The 15,235-nt window shown below is 52.7% G+C and overlaps 1 protein-coding gene across 4 annotated transcripts in view; it reads left to right on the top strand.

Annotated features, from left to right (window-relative positions):
• LOC140739100 (cytoplasmic FMR1-interacting protein 2) overlaps positions 1 to 14,792 on the top strand; it is a 156,129-nt gene extending 141,337 nt beyond the window's left edge. For 3 of the 4 annotated variants that reach the window (XM_073067053.1, XM_073067054.1, XM_073067056.1), the window contains exons 28-32: positions 730 to 824; positions 1,634 to 1,672; positions 6,345 to 6,583; positions 10,936 to 11,083; positions 12,842 to 14,792. In XM_073067053.1, coding sequence (XP_072923154.1) covers positions 730 to 824; positions 1,634 to 1,672; positions 6,345 to 6,583; positions 10,936 to 11,083; positions 12,842 to 13,009 — 689 coding nt within the window. In that variant the 3' untranslated portion in view covers positions 13,010 to 14,792. The remainder of the gene's footprint in view (positions 1 to 729; positions 825 to 1,633; positions 1,673 to 6,344; positions 6,584 to 10,935; positions 11,084 to 12,841) is intronic. The other variant, XM_073067057.1, reaches the window with a different exon arrangement.
• Positions 14,793 to 15,235: the final 443 nt, after the last annotated feature.

The following is a 15,235-nucleotide window of genomic DNA, read 5'->3' as shown; positions in this document are numbered from 1 at the left end:
TAACCGGCCGGTACCCTTCCCCGGTACAAGATCACACAAAGAAGGCCCGACCAGCGTCCCAGAAGGGCAGAGATCTTCGTCTCCAAATCCCGCCAGTTCACCAGCCAGGCCTCCTCCATCGAGTCAGGTAGACCCCCACGAAGAGGAGGTGAGTGGGGCTCCACGCAAATGGCCTCAACCTCTCCGGCCCACCAAGAGGCCGTGCTCTTCTCCCAGTCGACCCTGTGGCCAAGAAGACCTGTTCACACTGACTGCACCGAGAGACCATGTGCCTCTGGTGCTGCACTGCACGCGCATGTGTGTGTGTGTGTGTGTATGTCTGTGGGTATGTGTCTATGTGTGTGTGTTTGGACATGGGTATGTGTGCGGGGAGTGTGTGGGTATGTGTGGACTTGTATCTGTGTGTAGACACGTGTCAGGGTTTGTGTGCGGGTGTGTGAGTGCGAGTGTGTATGGATGTTCGTGTGTGTGTGTATATGGGTGTGTGTGTATGTATACACGTGTCAGGGCCTAACCCTGTGTGTTGTTGACAGAGGGAGAGCGTCTGGAGGTGTGTGTGTGTGTGTGTGTGTACACACACGTGTCAGGGCCTAACCCTGTGTGTTGTTGACAGAGGGAGAGCGTCTGGAGGTGTGTGTGTGTGTGTGTGTGTGTGTGTGTGTGTGTGTGTGTGTGTGTGTGTGTGTGTGTATACACGTGTCAGGGCCTAACCCTGTGTGTTGTTGACAGAGGGAGAGCGTCTGGAGGTGAGGATGAAACGACTGGAGGCAAAGTATGCCCCCCTACACCTGGTGCCTCTGATCGAAAGACTTGGCACCCCACAGGTAAGAGTTTCCTGCTCTCCCCAACCCATCCTCAAATATCACCCCCCCATCCCATCACCTCAGAGACCCTACGGGAGTCACCCGGACCGTTTCCTCTCCCACAGAGGTCAACCATGGATGGGACCCTCTCCTGTGACGCAGCGCCCAGCGGACACTGTTCTGTTGTCCTGACTGGACATTGTGCTTCCCTCAATTTTCCACTCCCTCCCGTCCTCCCCACACCCACCTCACCCAAACCCTCCCATCAATCACCATGGCAAACAACCCCCCGCCCCACCCTGCTGTAGAATGTGGCCCCCACCTTCCTCCCCGACCACCACGCCATCGGGGGGGGCATTTCTCCTTCCCCAGGTACTGGTGTCCACCAGCACCACTCCCTGATGGACAGTCTCGTTTCCCCTCCCAAACTGCCCTTTACCCTCGGTCTCCCACATTCTCTTCCCTTTTCCTCCGTGAACACTAGGTGGCCGAAACTCACACCGACCTCTCCCACCCCCCACCCCCGTCGATCACTCCCTCTTCCTCGCCCGTTGCTCAGTGTTGATGCCTTGGAGGTATATGGCTCCGTGCAAAAGCAGGATGTTGTTTAGCCTGGACGCGGACGAGGGGTGGGGATGGGGAGTGGGGTTGGTTGTGACCGTGAGGACCCTGGGACACCGGCGATGGACAGTGAGCCCTCACCTGCACCCTGAACAGCTCGACCTTTGTACTTTGAACTCTGCCTAAGCCGTCACTGGGGCTGAGCAGTGGAGAGAGCGCCGGCCTCTGACGAGCTTCCGTCCTAAACGAAGACTGTTTTACCCCCCCAGAACCTATCGCTGCCATGGGAGGGGAATCTACCAGTCAGTGTAAGTAAATCCAACGAAGCATTAGTTCACATCTTCGCCAAGATATTGGCAGGGTGAGGGGTCGTGGTATCCCTCTGCATGAGGTCCTGTCCCCTGTGAGGGTCAGTGTGTGTGTGGGACTGTCCCCCTGTGAGGGTCAGTGTGTGTGTGGGACCGTCCCCCAGTGAGGGTCAGTGTGTGGGTGGGTCTGTTCTCCAGTGAGGGTCAGTGTGTGTGTGGGACTGTCCCCCAGTGAGGGTCAGTGTGTGTGTGGGACCGTCCCCCTGTGAGGGTCAGTGTGTGTGTGGGACTGTCCCCCAGTGAGGGTCAGTGTGTGTGGGACCGTCCCCCTGTGAGGGTCAGTGTGTGTGGGACCGTCCCCCTGTGAGGGTCAGTGTGTGTGTGGGACCGTCCCCCAGTGAGGGTCAGTGTGTGTGGGACCGTCCCCCTGTGAGGGTCAGTGTGTGTGTGGGACCGTCCCGCAGTGAGGGTCAGTGTGTGTGGGACCGTCCCCCTGTGAGGGTCAGTGTGTGTGTGGGACCGTCCCCCAGTGAGGGTCAGTGTGTGTGGGACCGTCCCCCTGTGAGGGTCAGTGTGTGTGTGGGACCGTCCCCCAGTGAGGGTCAGTGTGTGTGTGGGACCGTCCCCCAGTGAGGGTCAGTGTGTGTGGGACCGTCCCCCTGTGAGGGTCAGTGTGTGTGGGACCGTCCCCCTGTGAGGGTCAGTGTGTGTGTGGGACCGTCCCGCAGTGAGGGTCAGTGTGTGTGTGGGACCGTCCCCCTGTGAGGGTCAGTGTGTATGTGGGACCGTCCCCCTGTGAGGGTCAGTGTGTATGGGACTGTCCCGCAGTGAGGGTCAGTGTGTGTGGGACCGTCCCCCTGTGAGGGTCAGTGTGTATGGGACCGTCCCCCTGTGAGGGTCAGTGTGTGGGATCATCCCCCAGTGAGGGTCAGTGTGTATGGGATCATCCCCCAGTGAGGGTCAGTGTGTGTGGGATCGTCCCCCTGTGAGGGTCAGCGTGTGTGTGGGACCGTCCCCCTGTGAGGGTCAGTGTGTGTGTGGGACTGTCCCCCAGTGAGGGTCAGTGTGTGTGGGACCGTCCCCCTGTGAGGGTCAGTGTGTGTGGGACCGTCCCCCTGTGAGGGTCAGTGTGTGTGTGGGACCGTCCCGCAGTGAGGGTCAGTGTGTGTGTGGGACCGTCCCCCAGTGAGGGTCAGTGTGTATGGGACCGTCCCCCTGTGAGGGTCAGAGTGTGTGTGGGACTGTCCCGCTGTGAGGGTCAGTGTGTGTGTGGGACCGTCCCCCTGTGAGGGTCAGTGTGTATGGGACCGTCCCCCTGTGAGGGTCAGTGTGTGTGTGTGGGACTGTCCCCCTGTGAGGGTCAGAGTGTGTGTGGGACTGTCCCGCTGTGAGGGTCAGTGTGTGTGTGGGACCGTCCCCCTGTGAGGGTCAGTGTGTATGGGACCGTCCCCCTGTGAGGGTCAGTGTGTGTGTGGGACTGTCCCCCTGTGAGGGTCAGTGTGTGTGTGGGACCGTCCCGCAGTGAGGGTCAGTGTGTGTGTGGGACCGTCCCCCTGTGAGGGTCAGTGTGTATGGGACCGTCCCCCTGTGAGGGTCAGTGTGTGGGATCATCCCCCAGTGAGGGTCAGTGTGTATGGGATCGTCCCCCAGTGAGGGTCAGTGTGTATGGGACCGTCCCCCTGTGAGGGTCAGTGTGTGTGTGGGACCGTCCCGCAGTGAGGGTCAGTGTGTGTGTGGGACCGTCCCCCTGTGAGGGTCAGTGTGTGTGTGGGACTGTCCCCCAGTGAGGGTCAGTGTGTATGGGACCGTCCCCCTGTGAGGGTCAGTGTGTGTGTGGGACCGTCCCGCAGTGAGGGTCAGTGTGTGTGTGGGACCGTCCCCCTGTGAGGGTCAGTGTGTGTGTGGGACCGTCCCCCAGTGAGGGTCAGTGTGTGTGGGACCGTCCCGCAGTGAGGGTCAGTGTGTGTGGGACCGTCCCCCTGTGAGGGTCAGTGTGTGTGGGACCGTCCCCCTGTGAGGGTCAGTGTGTGTGGGACCGTCCCCCTGTGAGGGTCAGTGTGTGTGTGGGACCGTCCCGCAGTGAGGGTCAGTGTGTGTGTGGGACCGTCCCCCTGTGAGGGTCAGTGTGTATGGGACCGTCCCCCTGTGAGGGTCAGTGTGTGTGGGTGTGGGACCGTCCCCCTGTGAGGGTCAGTGTGTGTGTGGGACCGTCCCCCTGTGAGGGTCAGTGTGTGTGGGACCATCCCGCAGTGAGGGTCAGTGTGTGTGTGGGACCGTCCCCCTGTGAGGGTCAGTGTGTGTGTGGGACCGTCCCCCTGTGAGGGTCAGTGTGTGTGGGATCATTCCCCAGTGAGGGTCAGTGTGTGTGGGACCGTCCCCCTGTGAGGGTCAGTGTGTGTGTGGGACCGTCCCCCTGTGAGGGTCAGTGTGTGTGGGACCATCCCCCAGTGAGGGTCAGTGTGTGTGTGGGACCATCCCCCAGTGAGGGTCAGTGTGTGTGGGACCGTCCCGCAGTGAGGGTCAGTGTGTGTGGGACCGTCCCGCAGTGAGGGTCAGTGTGTGTGGGATCATTCCCCTGTGAGGGTCAGTGTGTGTGTGGGTCTGTCCCCCTGTGAAAGGTCAGTGTGTGTGTGGGTCTGTCCCCCTGTGAGGGTCAGTGTGTGTGGGATCATTCCCCAGTGAGGTTCAGTGTGTGTGGGACCGTCCCGCAGTGAGGGTCAGTGTGTGTGGGATCATTCCCCTGTGAGGTTCAGTGTGTGTGGGACCGTCCCGCAGTGAGGGTCAGTGTGTGTGGGATCATTCCCCAGTGAGGTTCAGTGTGTGTGGGACCGTCCCGCAGTGAGGGTCAGTGTGTGTGGGATCATTCCCCAGTGGGGGTCAGTGTGTGGGTGGGTCTGTTCTCCAGTGAGAGTCAGTGTGTGAGTGGGGTCCGTCCCCCAGTGAGGGTCAGTGTGTGTGTGGGTCTGATCCCAGTGAGGGTCAGTGTGTGTGTGGGACCGTCCCGCAGTGAGGGTCAGTGTGTGTGTGGGATCGTCCCCCAGTGAGGGTCAGTGTGTGTGTGGGACCGTCCCGCAGTGAGGGTCAGTGTGTGGGATCATCCCCCAGTGAGGGTCAGTGTGTGTGTGGGACCGTCCCCCTGTGAGGGTCAGTGTGTGTGTGGGACCGTCCCCCAGTGAGGGTCAGTGTGTGTGGGACCGTCCCCCAGTGAGGGTCAGTGTGTGTGTGGGACCGTCCCCCTGTGAGGGTCAGTGTGTGTATGGGACCGTCCCCCTGTGAGGGTCAGTGTGTGTGTGGGACCGTCCCCCAGTGAGGGTCAGTGTGTGTATGGGACCGTCCCCCAGTGAGGGTCAGTGTGTGTGTGGGACCGTCCCCCTGTGAGGGTCAGTGTGTGTATGGGACCGTCCCCCAGTGAGGGTCAGTGTGTGTGGGACCGTCCCCCAGTGAGGGTCAGTGTGTGTGTGGGACCGTCCCGCAGTGAGGGTCAGTGTGTGAGTGGGGTCCGTCCCCCAGTGAGGGTCAGTGTGTGTGTGGGTCTGATCCCAGTGAGGGTCAGTGTGTGTGTGGGACCGTCCCCCAGTGAGGGTCAGTGTGTGTGTGGGGTCCGTCCCCCAGTGGGGGTCAGTGTGTGTGTGGGGTCCGTCCCCCAGTGAGGGTCAGTGTGTGTGTGGGTCTGATCCCAGTGAGGGTCATTGTGTGTGGAACAATGATGGAAGTGGAGGTCAGGACATGTTTGTGTACCAGTGTGATATGAAGTGACCCCCAGGGGTGAGTGTGTGCCATGTTTTCAAGGGTGGATGTTACAGCCGCGGTGTGGGGCAACCAGGAACAATGCCAGTGGAGGGGACAGCGAGAGGGTGAGTGGGTGGTCTCGGCCACCCTGCAGACGAGTGAGGAACTCGTCATTAAATCAGTATCAGGCCTAATCTCACAGGCATATGGTTGTTTTGTGGCAGTATCACTTCGCAATACATAACAATAAAAAACTGTCAATCACTGTAAGAAACAAGAGAGAATCTGCAGATGCTGGAAATCCGAGCAACACACAAAATGCTGGAGGAACTCAGCACACCAGGCAGCACCTATGGAAAAGAGTACAGTCGACGTTTCAGGCCGAGACCCGTCAGCAGGGCTGCTGTTTTTATGTATGTACACTTATTGTTTGACTACTCTTTTCCATAGATGTTGCCTGGCCTGCTGAGTTTCTCCAGCAGTTTGTGTGCTGCAAAACCAGAGAGAATGGGTTCAATGTCCATTCACAACTCTGACGATGGAGGGGAAGAAGCTGTTCCTGAAATGTTGTGTGTGTGTTTTCAGGCTCCTGTACCTCATCCTTAATGGTAGCCATGAGATGAGGGTGATGGGGTCCATAATGATGGAAGCTGCCTTTTTGAGGCATCAGCTTTTGAAGGTGTCCATGATGCTGGGGAGGCCAGTGCCCATGATGGAGCTGACTGAGTTTACAACTTTCTACAGCTTTTTCCGATCCTGTGCAGTGGCCCCTCCATACCAGACGGAGATGTAACCAGTGGCACATCTGTAGAAATTTGCTAATGTCTTTGTGGACGTACCGGTCAGACATGCAGGGTTGGTGGGAACAGACCACAGTTCAGCCGGTGCCGACAGTGACCGCATTTCCTCTCCCGGCACTCACTGGCTACTTCTGTCCCGACAGCAAATCGCCATAGCCCGTGAGGGAGACCTACTGACCAAGGAGCGTCTGTGCTGCGGCCTCTCCATGTTCGAGGTGATCTTGACACGTGTCAGGAATTATCTGCAGGACCCTGTGTGGAAGGGTCCTCCGGCCACCAACGGGGTCATGCACGTGGATGAGTGCGTGGAGTTTCACCGCCTCTGGAGCGCCATGCAGTTTGTCTACTGCATTCCCGTCGGGACACACGAGTTTACGGCTGAGTGAGTATCCTAAAGGGAGTTGGAGTATGTGCATCTGTGGTCTTATCCCAGTGTCCCTCAGTGACCCTGATGCTCAGACTAGTCAAAAACCTATCAACCTCTATTTCAGATACACCCAATGATTTTGCCTCCACAGCTGCTTATGGCAATGAATCCCACAGATTCAACAACTTTAGGCTGAAGAATTTTCTGTTCTAAATGGACATCCCTCTCAAATTTCAATAAGTGGCACTGCTGATCAGGGATAGTGTCACAGATGCAGAAAAGGAGCAAGTCATGTTGGGATTGTCTAAGGAGTCTCTGTGGGTGGAAGTTAGGAACAGGAAGGGGTCAATAACTCTACTGGGTGTTTTTTTATAGACAACCCAATAGCAACAGGGACATCGAGGAGCAGATAGTGAGGCAAATTCTTGAAAGGTGTAATAATAACAGGGTTGTCGTGGTGGGAGCTTTTAATTTCCCAGATATTGATTGGTATCTCCTGAGAACAAGGGGTTTAGATGGGGTGGAGTTTGTTAGTTGTGTTCAGGAAGGTTTCTTGACACAATATGGAGATAGGTTTACAAGAGCAGAGGCTGTACTTGATCTGGTATTGGGAAATGAACCTGGTCGGGTGTCAGGTCTCTCAGAGCATTCTGGAGATAGTGATCACAATTCTATCTTCTTTGCCATAGCATTGGAGAGGGACAGGAACAGACAACTTAGAAAAGTATTTAATTGGATTAAGGGGAAATATGAAGCTATCAGGCAGGAACTTGGAAGCATAAATTGGAAACAGATGTTCTCAAGGAAATGTATGGCAGAAATGTGGCAAATGTTTAGGGGATATTTGTGTGGAGTTCTGCATAGGTACATTCCAATTAGACAGGGAAAGGATGGTAGGGTACAAGAACTATGGTGTACAAAGGCTGTTGAAAATCGAGACAAGAAGACCCTGTGGGAGAGATCGAGAATCTTGATGGTCTGTTGTCTCCCTGGTGCCAGGGTCTGCGATATCTCAGATCGAGTTCTCGGTATTCTCAGGACGGAGGGTGAGCAGCCGGATGTCGTGGTCCATGTAGGGACCAATGATGTGGATAGGAAGAAGGAGGAGGTCCTGCAAAGAGAGTTTAGGGAGTTAGGTGCAAAGTTGAAGGACAGGCCCTCCAGGGTTTCAATCTCAGGATTGCTCCCTGGGCCACGTGCTAGTGAGGCCAGAAATAGGAAGATAATGCAGCTAAATAAGTGGCTAAGGAGATGGTGCAGGAGGGAGGGCTTTATGTTTCTGGACAATTGGGCTTTGTTCCAGGGAAGGTGGGACCTGTTCTGATGGGACGGTTTGCACTTGAACTAGAAGGGGACTAACATCCTTGCGGGTAGGTTAGCTAGTGCAGCTCTAGGGGGGTTTAAACTAGATTTGCAGGGTAAGGGGAACCAGAGCGTTAGAGCAGATAGTGAGGTGGAGGAGGATAAAGCTCATGCGAGGACTGCTTGTGTGGACAGAAACCAAAGGTTTGTATGTGATAGAAATGTTCTTAGGTTCCAAACTGAAGAGACTGGGGAAGAGGCATCTGGCTCTCAAATAGAGAAAGATAGGAGACAGCGTGTGAGGGAGGATAGACAGGTGATAGAGAAGGGACACGCTCAGACCAAAGGTTTGAGATGTATCTATTTTAATGCAAGGAGTGTTGTGAACAAAGCGGATGAGCTTAGAGTGTGGATCAGTACTTGCAGATATGATGTGGTGGCCATTACAGAGACTTGGATGGCTCAGGGACAGGATTGGTTACTTCAAGTGCCGGGTTTTAGATGTTTCAGAAAAGATAGGGAGGGAGGCAAAAGAGGTGGGAGTGTGGCACTGTTGATCAGAGGTAGTGTCACAGCTGCAGAAAAGATGAACGTCATGGAGGGATTGTCTACAGATTCTCTGTAGGTGGAGGTTAGGAATAGGATGCGGTCAATAACTTTACTGGGTGTTTTAATTTCCCAAATATAGATTGGCATCTCCCTAGAACAAAGGGTTTAGATGGGGTGGAGTTTGTTAGGTGTGTTTAGGAAGGTTTCCTGACACAATATGTAGATAAGCCTACAAGAGGAGAGGCTGTACTTGATTTGGTATTGGGAAATGAACCTGGTCAGGTGTCAGATCTCTCAGTGGGAGAGCATTTTGGAGATAATGATCACAATTCTATCTCCTTTACAATAGCATTGGAGAGAGATAGGAACAGACAGGTTAGAAAAGTGTTTAATTGGAGTAAGGGGAATTATGAGGCTATGAGGCAGGAACTTGGAAGCTTAAATTGAAAACAGATGTTCTCAAGGAAAAGTACGGAAGAAATGTGACAAATGTTCAGGAAATAATTGTGTGGAGTTCTGCATAGTTACATTCCAATGAGACAAGGAAGTTATGGTAGGGTGCAGGAACGGTGGTGTACAAAGGCTGTAACAAATCTGGTCAAAAAGAAAAGAAAAGCTTACAAAAGGTTCAGAGAGCTAGGTAATGTTAGAGATCTAGAAGATTATAAGGCTAACAGGAAGGAGCTTAAGAAGGAAATTAGGAGAGCAAGAAGGGGCCATGAGATGACCTTGGCGAGCAGGATTAAGGAAAACCTCAAGGCATTCTGCAAGTATGTGAAGAGCAGGAGGATAAGATGTGAAAGAATAGGACCTATCAAATGTGACAGTGGGAAAGTGTGTATGGAAACGGGAGAAATAGCAGAGATACTTAATGAATACTTTACTTCAGTATTCACTATGGAAAAGGATCTTGGTGATAATAGTGACTACTTGCAGCAGATTGAAAAGCTTGAGCATGTAGATATTAAGAAAGAGGATGTGCTGGAGCTTTTGGAAAGCATCAAGTTGGATAAGTCACCAGGACTGGATGAGATGTACCCCAGGCTACTGTGGGAGGCGAGGGATGAGATTGCTGAGCCTCTGGCGATGATCTTTGCATCATCAATAGGGACGGGAAAGGTTCCAGAGGACTGGAGGGTTGCGAATGTTGTTCCTTTATTCAAGAAAGGGATTAGAGATAGACCAGTGAGTCTTACCTCAGTGGTTGGTAGATTGATGGAGAAGATCCTGAGAGGCAGGATTTATGAACATTTGAAGAGGTATAATATGATTAGGAATAGTCAGCATGGCTTTGTCAAAGGCAGGTCATGCGTTACGAGCTGATTGAATTTTTTGAGGATGTGACTAAACACATTGATAAAGGTAGAGCCATAGATTTAGTATATATGGATTTCAGCAAGGCATTTGATAAGGTACCCCATGCATGGCTTTTTGAGAAAGTAAGGAAGCACGGAATCCAAGGGGCCATTGTTTTGTGGATCCAGAACTGACTTACCCACAGAAGGCAAATAGTGGTTGTAGATGGGTCATATTCTGCATGGAGGTCGGTCACCAGTGGGGTGCCTCAGGGATCTGTTCTGGGACCCTTACTCTTCGTGATTTTTATAAATGACCTGGATGAGGAAGTGGAGGGGTGGGTTAGTAAGTTTGCTGATGACACTAAGGTTGGGGGTGTTGTGGATAGTGTGGAGGGCTGTCAGAGGTTACAGCGGGACATTGATAGGATGTAAAACTGGGCTGAGAAGTGGCAGATGGAGTTCAACCTAGATAAATGTGAAGTGGTTCATTTTGGTAGGTCAAATATGATGGCAGAATATAGTATTAATGGTAAGACTCTTGGCAGTGTGGAGGATCTTGGGGTCTGAGTCCATAGGACACTCAAAGCAGCTGTGCAGGTTGACTCAGTGGTTAAGAAGGTGTACGGTGTATTGGCCTTCATCAATCGTGGAATTGAAGTTAGGAGCCGGGAGGTAATTTTGCAGCTATATAGAACCCTGGTCAGACCCTACTTGGAGTACTGTGCTCAGTTCTGGTCGCCTCACTACAGGAAGGATGTGGAAGCCATAGAAAGGGTGCAGAGGAGATTTACAAGGATGTTGCCTGGATTGGGGAGCATGCCTTATGAGAATAGGTTGAGTGAACTTGGCCTTTTCTCCTTGGACTGACAGAGGATGAGAGTTGACCTGATAGAGGTGTATAAGATAATGAGAGGCATTGATCGTGTGGATAGTCAGAGGCTTTTTCCCAGGGCTGAAATGGTTGCCACAAGAGGATACAGGTTTAAGGTGCTGGGGAGTAGGTACAGAGGAGATGTCAGGGGTAAGTTTTTTACTCAGAGAGTGGTGATCGCCGTCTACCTGTCCTTGGGGAATTGGGGAGTGTTTCTGGGGATGTATCTGTCTGACCTTGGGGAATTGGGGAGTGTTTCTGGGGATGTATCTGTCTGACCTTGGGGACTGGTTGGGGTGTTTTTTGGGATCTCCCTCTGATGCTCCTGTCTGTTTCTCTTCCCCCAGGCAGTGTTTTGGAGACGGGTTGAACTGGGCGGGATGCTCTATCATGGTGCTATTGGGCCAGCAACGGAGATTCGACCTGTTTGATTTCTGTTATCACCTCCTGAAAGTGCAGAGACAGGATGGCAAGGACGAGATGATCAAAAATGTGGTATGTATCTCGTCACCCTGCAACAAGCAGGATGGGGTTGTCCTCAAATACTTCCTCTCACTCTCTCTCCCCTCCTCTCCTCCATCCCACCTCCTACTGCCCCATTCTTCCCTCACCCCACTCTGGGCAGAGCTCCAGAGGGATGAGAGGAGCTTTTTCCATGCCTCCCCATCCAGTTCATACTCCTTCACTCAGCCCATAACCTCTCCTGCTCCCCTCATCCAGCTCCTTCCCACACACTATCCACAAGACATGGAACAGAATTAGGCCATACAGCCCATCACATCTACACCACTATTCCATCGTGACTGATTTACTATCCCTCTCAACCCATTATTTGTCCTTCACCTTGAAACCTTTAACCCTGACTAGTCAAGAATCTATCAACTTTCTCTTTAAATATACTCAATGTCATGGTCTCCACAGCTGTCTGTAGCAATGAATTCCACAGATTCACCACACTCTGGCTAAAGAAATTCCTCCTCATCTCTGTTCTAAGTGGATGATCCTCTATTCTGAGGCTGTGCCATCTGGTCCTGGACTTCCCCACTACAGGATCTGCCCTCTCCACATCCACTCTATCCAGCCCTTTCAATATTTGACAAGTTTCAATGAGATCCCTCACTCATTCTTCTAAACTTCAGCAAGTACGGGCCCAGCACCATCAGCCGCATTGCTGACCCCATCCCCTTTGACCTGCCTCCCTTCACTCTCTCACACTCCTCCCTCACCCCTGTCACCTCTTCCCAGTCACCCACACATGAATTCACCTGAGGAGGCAGTGAATCCAGGCCACGTCACTTCTAGGATCAGACAAAGCAGAGCACGGTGAGGGAGTGAATGGTTGGGGGTGGGGGAATGCTGGATCAGTGAATGGTGGAGGGGGTAAATGTTGGAGGGTTTGGGTGGGGTGAATATTGGAGGGGTGAATGTTGGACCGGGTGAATGTTGGAGGGGTGAGTATTGGAGGGGTTGAGTGTTGGAGCGGGTGAACATTGGAGGAGAATATTGGAGGGGTGAGTGTTGGAGGGGTTGAGTGTTGGAGGGGTGAGTATTGGAGGGGTTGAGTGTTGGATGGATGAACATTGGAGGAGAATATTGGAGGGGTGAATGTTGGACTGGATGAATGTTGGAGGGGTGAGTATTGGAGGGGTTGAGTGTTGGATGGATGAACATTGGAGGAGGTGAATATTAGAGGTGTGAGTGTTGGAGGGGTTGAGTGTTGGAATGGGTGAATGTTGAAGAGGTGAGTGTTGGAGGGGGTGAATGTTAGAGGGTTGAATGTTGTTAGGGGTGAGTGTTGGAGGGGTGAGTATTGGAGTGAATATTGGAGGAGTTGAGTGTAGGATGGATGAACATTGGAGGAGGTGAATGTTAGAGGGGTTGAGTGTTGGAGCGGGTGAGTGTTAGATGAACATTGGAGGGGTTGAGTGTTGGAGGGGTGAATGCTAAAAGGGTGAATTTTGGACAGGTGATTGTTGGAAGGGGAGAATGCTGGTGATGGGGTGAATGGTGGAGGAGGGAATGGGAGATGTTGGAGGGGTGTGTGGGGGAGTGGGAGATGTTGGAGGGCTGTGTGGGGGAGTGGGAGATGTTGGAGGGGTGTGTGGGGGAGTGGGAGATGTTGGAGGGCTGTGTGGGGGAGTGGGAGATGTTGGAGGGGTGTGTGGGGGAGTGGGAGATGTTTGAAGCCGTGAATGCTGGTGATCGGGAAACCATGCACAATGACTGGGTTCTGACTGCTCTGTGTCCCCACAGTCCCTGAAGAAGATGGCGGACCGGATCAGGAAGTATCAGATCCTCAACAACGAGATCTTTGCCATGCTCAACAAGTACCTAAAGTCGGTGGAGAACGAGAGCTCGACAGTGGAGCACGTGAGGTGCTTCCAGCCACCAATCCACCAGTCACTGGCTACCACCTGCTGAGAGGCTGGGGTACACCCAAGCTCATCGTTCACCGCCCTGCTGCGTCCTGTGTGTGTGGTTACCTGTGTTTCTCTTGTCGATACTGACCCTCTGATACCAGCCGTGGAGTTCTCTCCCTGCCCTTCCAAAGACCATAAGGCATCGGAGCAGAATTAGGCCTCTTAGCCCATCAAGTTTGTCTGCCATTCCATCATGGGTGATTTATTATGTCTCTCAACCCAATTCTCACGCCGCTTCCCTGCAACTTTTGTCACTCTGACTCATCTGCAACCTCCTGTGGTGGTGAATTCCACAGTTTCACCACCTTCTGGCTAAAGAAATTCCTCCTCATCTTTGTTCTGAAGGGACGTCCCTCTATTCTGAGGTAATGCCCTCTGGCCCTAGACTTACCCACTATAGTATTTTGGACAATATCTTCTCCATATTCATTCTGTCTGGGCCTTTCTATTATATTCTAGTCCTCTCAAAATGAATGCTAACATTGCATTTGCCATCCTTACACCGACTCAACCTGCAAGTGAACCTTTAACAAATTTGCATGAGGACATCCAAGTCCTTTTGCACCCAGGATTTTTAAATTTTTGCCCAGTTTAGAAAATAGTCTACACTTTTTTTCCTTCCTCAACAGTGCAGGACCATTCCCTTCCTTATGCTGTATTCCATCTGCCCCTTCTCCTAATTATTGGGGAGGGTCAGAGGAGATTTACGAGAAGGATTCTGAGAATAAAAGTGTTAACGTGTGAGGAGCTGGGGTTTATCTGTTGGGCAGGGCAGGTCAATGCGCTCCTGAAAAATCGGGTGCCTCTGGTGAAGGAAGTTCCTGTCGGAGCCAGGGAAACCCCGATTCCCATGCGGGCCACAAATCACACAGAATCCCTCCTGTGGAACCCCATGGCTTCTCTCAGCACCTGACACCGAGCCACAGCCAGTTGCAGCTCCTTGGTGAAAAGCAAGATCCCAGGGGATTGGAAGTTGTGTGGAGGTGATCTGGATGTCCAAGGGGAGACTATTCCCAGCAGAGAGGATGGGGGCACACATCTCTCTCGGAGCACGGAGGACTGAGATTAACGACCATGTCTTGGATTCCCCAAGGTTAGCAGACTCGATGGGCTGAATGGCCACGCCCTGCCCCTATGTCTTATGGTTAGCTGCAGAGGCGAGCGGCTGTTTGTTTGCAGCAGGAGCACTGGGAGGAATGCGGTGGTGGAGAGGTGTGGGAGTATTGAAAGTGTCGATTGGCTATGTGGAATGACCAGTCTTCTCGGCCTCTGTCCATATGGAATATTGATTGGATGTATTTCAAATCCAGGGAATGTTTCCAGTCATTATCAACTCATTGACAGAGTTGAGGGGTGTAAATCCACCAGCACCTTGCGTCCTCAACCCTGACAAACAACCAACTTGTGCTCTCAGGAGAAACTTCTTCTTAAACAGAATAATAATATATAATATTTATCGTCCAGTCGGAAAGTACAGGGAAGACAGAACATAGAGAGATGTAATGTGCTAATGTAACCTGTGTGTGGAATGTGAATTTTTAATTTAAAATGTGAAACTGTTCCTCGGGCTCTGGACAAACTGGACTCGGTCTTTCCCAACATGGCCCCAGCCAGTAACATTACCAGTTGGTCAGTAAACTGGAATAGTGGCTGCTGCAGTCTCAGGACTGAGGGACGTGGGGCACAATCAGTGCCCTGTACGCTGTCTGGCCCATTTGCTGCCCGGTGTTTGCGAGCTGTTGTATTGTGTCCAATCCACAGTGTGATAAATATTGAAAATGAAACACACGTGGCTGAAGCTTCTTCCTGAGGGTCTGAGAGATGGATCGGGTGCTGGAATGGCAACAGTGTGAGGTCATGCAGCTCCCATGCAGGGCAATGCAGTTGGCAGACGACGACCACCCCCTCCATCTCAGCGATGAGTTGATGCTCTGTCACTGGTGAGATTCTTCACCTACCTGGTGGGAGGAGGGCACCAGGACTGACCCTTGTCCTACACTTGAACTTTGGATCCACGTCCTGACACCCGAGTTCTCGGACTGACCCGTGTATTGTCACTGTGATCTCACGGTGAGGGGCTTATCCAGTGACAATGGGAGATACCTGGGCCGCGTGAGAGTCTGCAGGTATCGGTGTTACCAGCCACCCCATACCTAATGCATCACTACCTCTCCCTCACCTCCAGGATCCCTCGCCTTGGGGAGGGTCATATCCTCGCTGTCCCAGA

Source organism: Hemitrygon akajei, chromosome 15, assembly GCF_048418815.1.
Source record: "Hemitrygon akajei chromosome 15, sHemAka1.3, whole genome shotgun sequence".
In the NCBI taxonomy this organism is placed as follows: domain Eukaryota; kingdom Metazoa; phylum Chordata; class Chondrichthyes; order Myliobatiformes; family Dasyatidae; genus Hemitrygon; species Hemitrygon akajei.
This window is presented reverse-complemented; position numbering and strand designations above follow the sequence as displayed.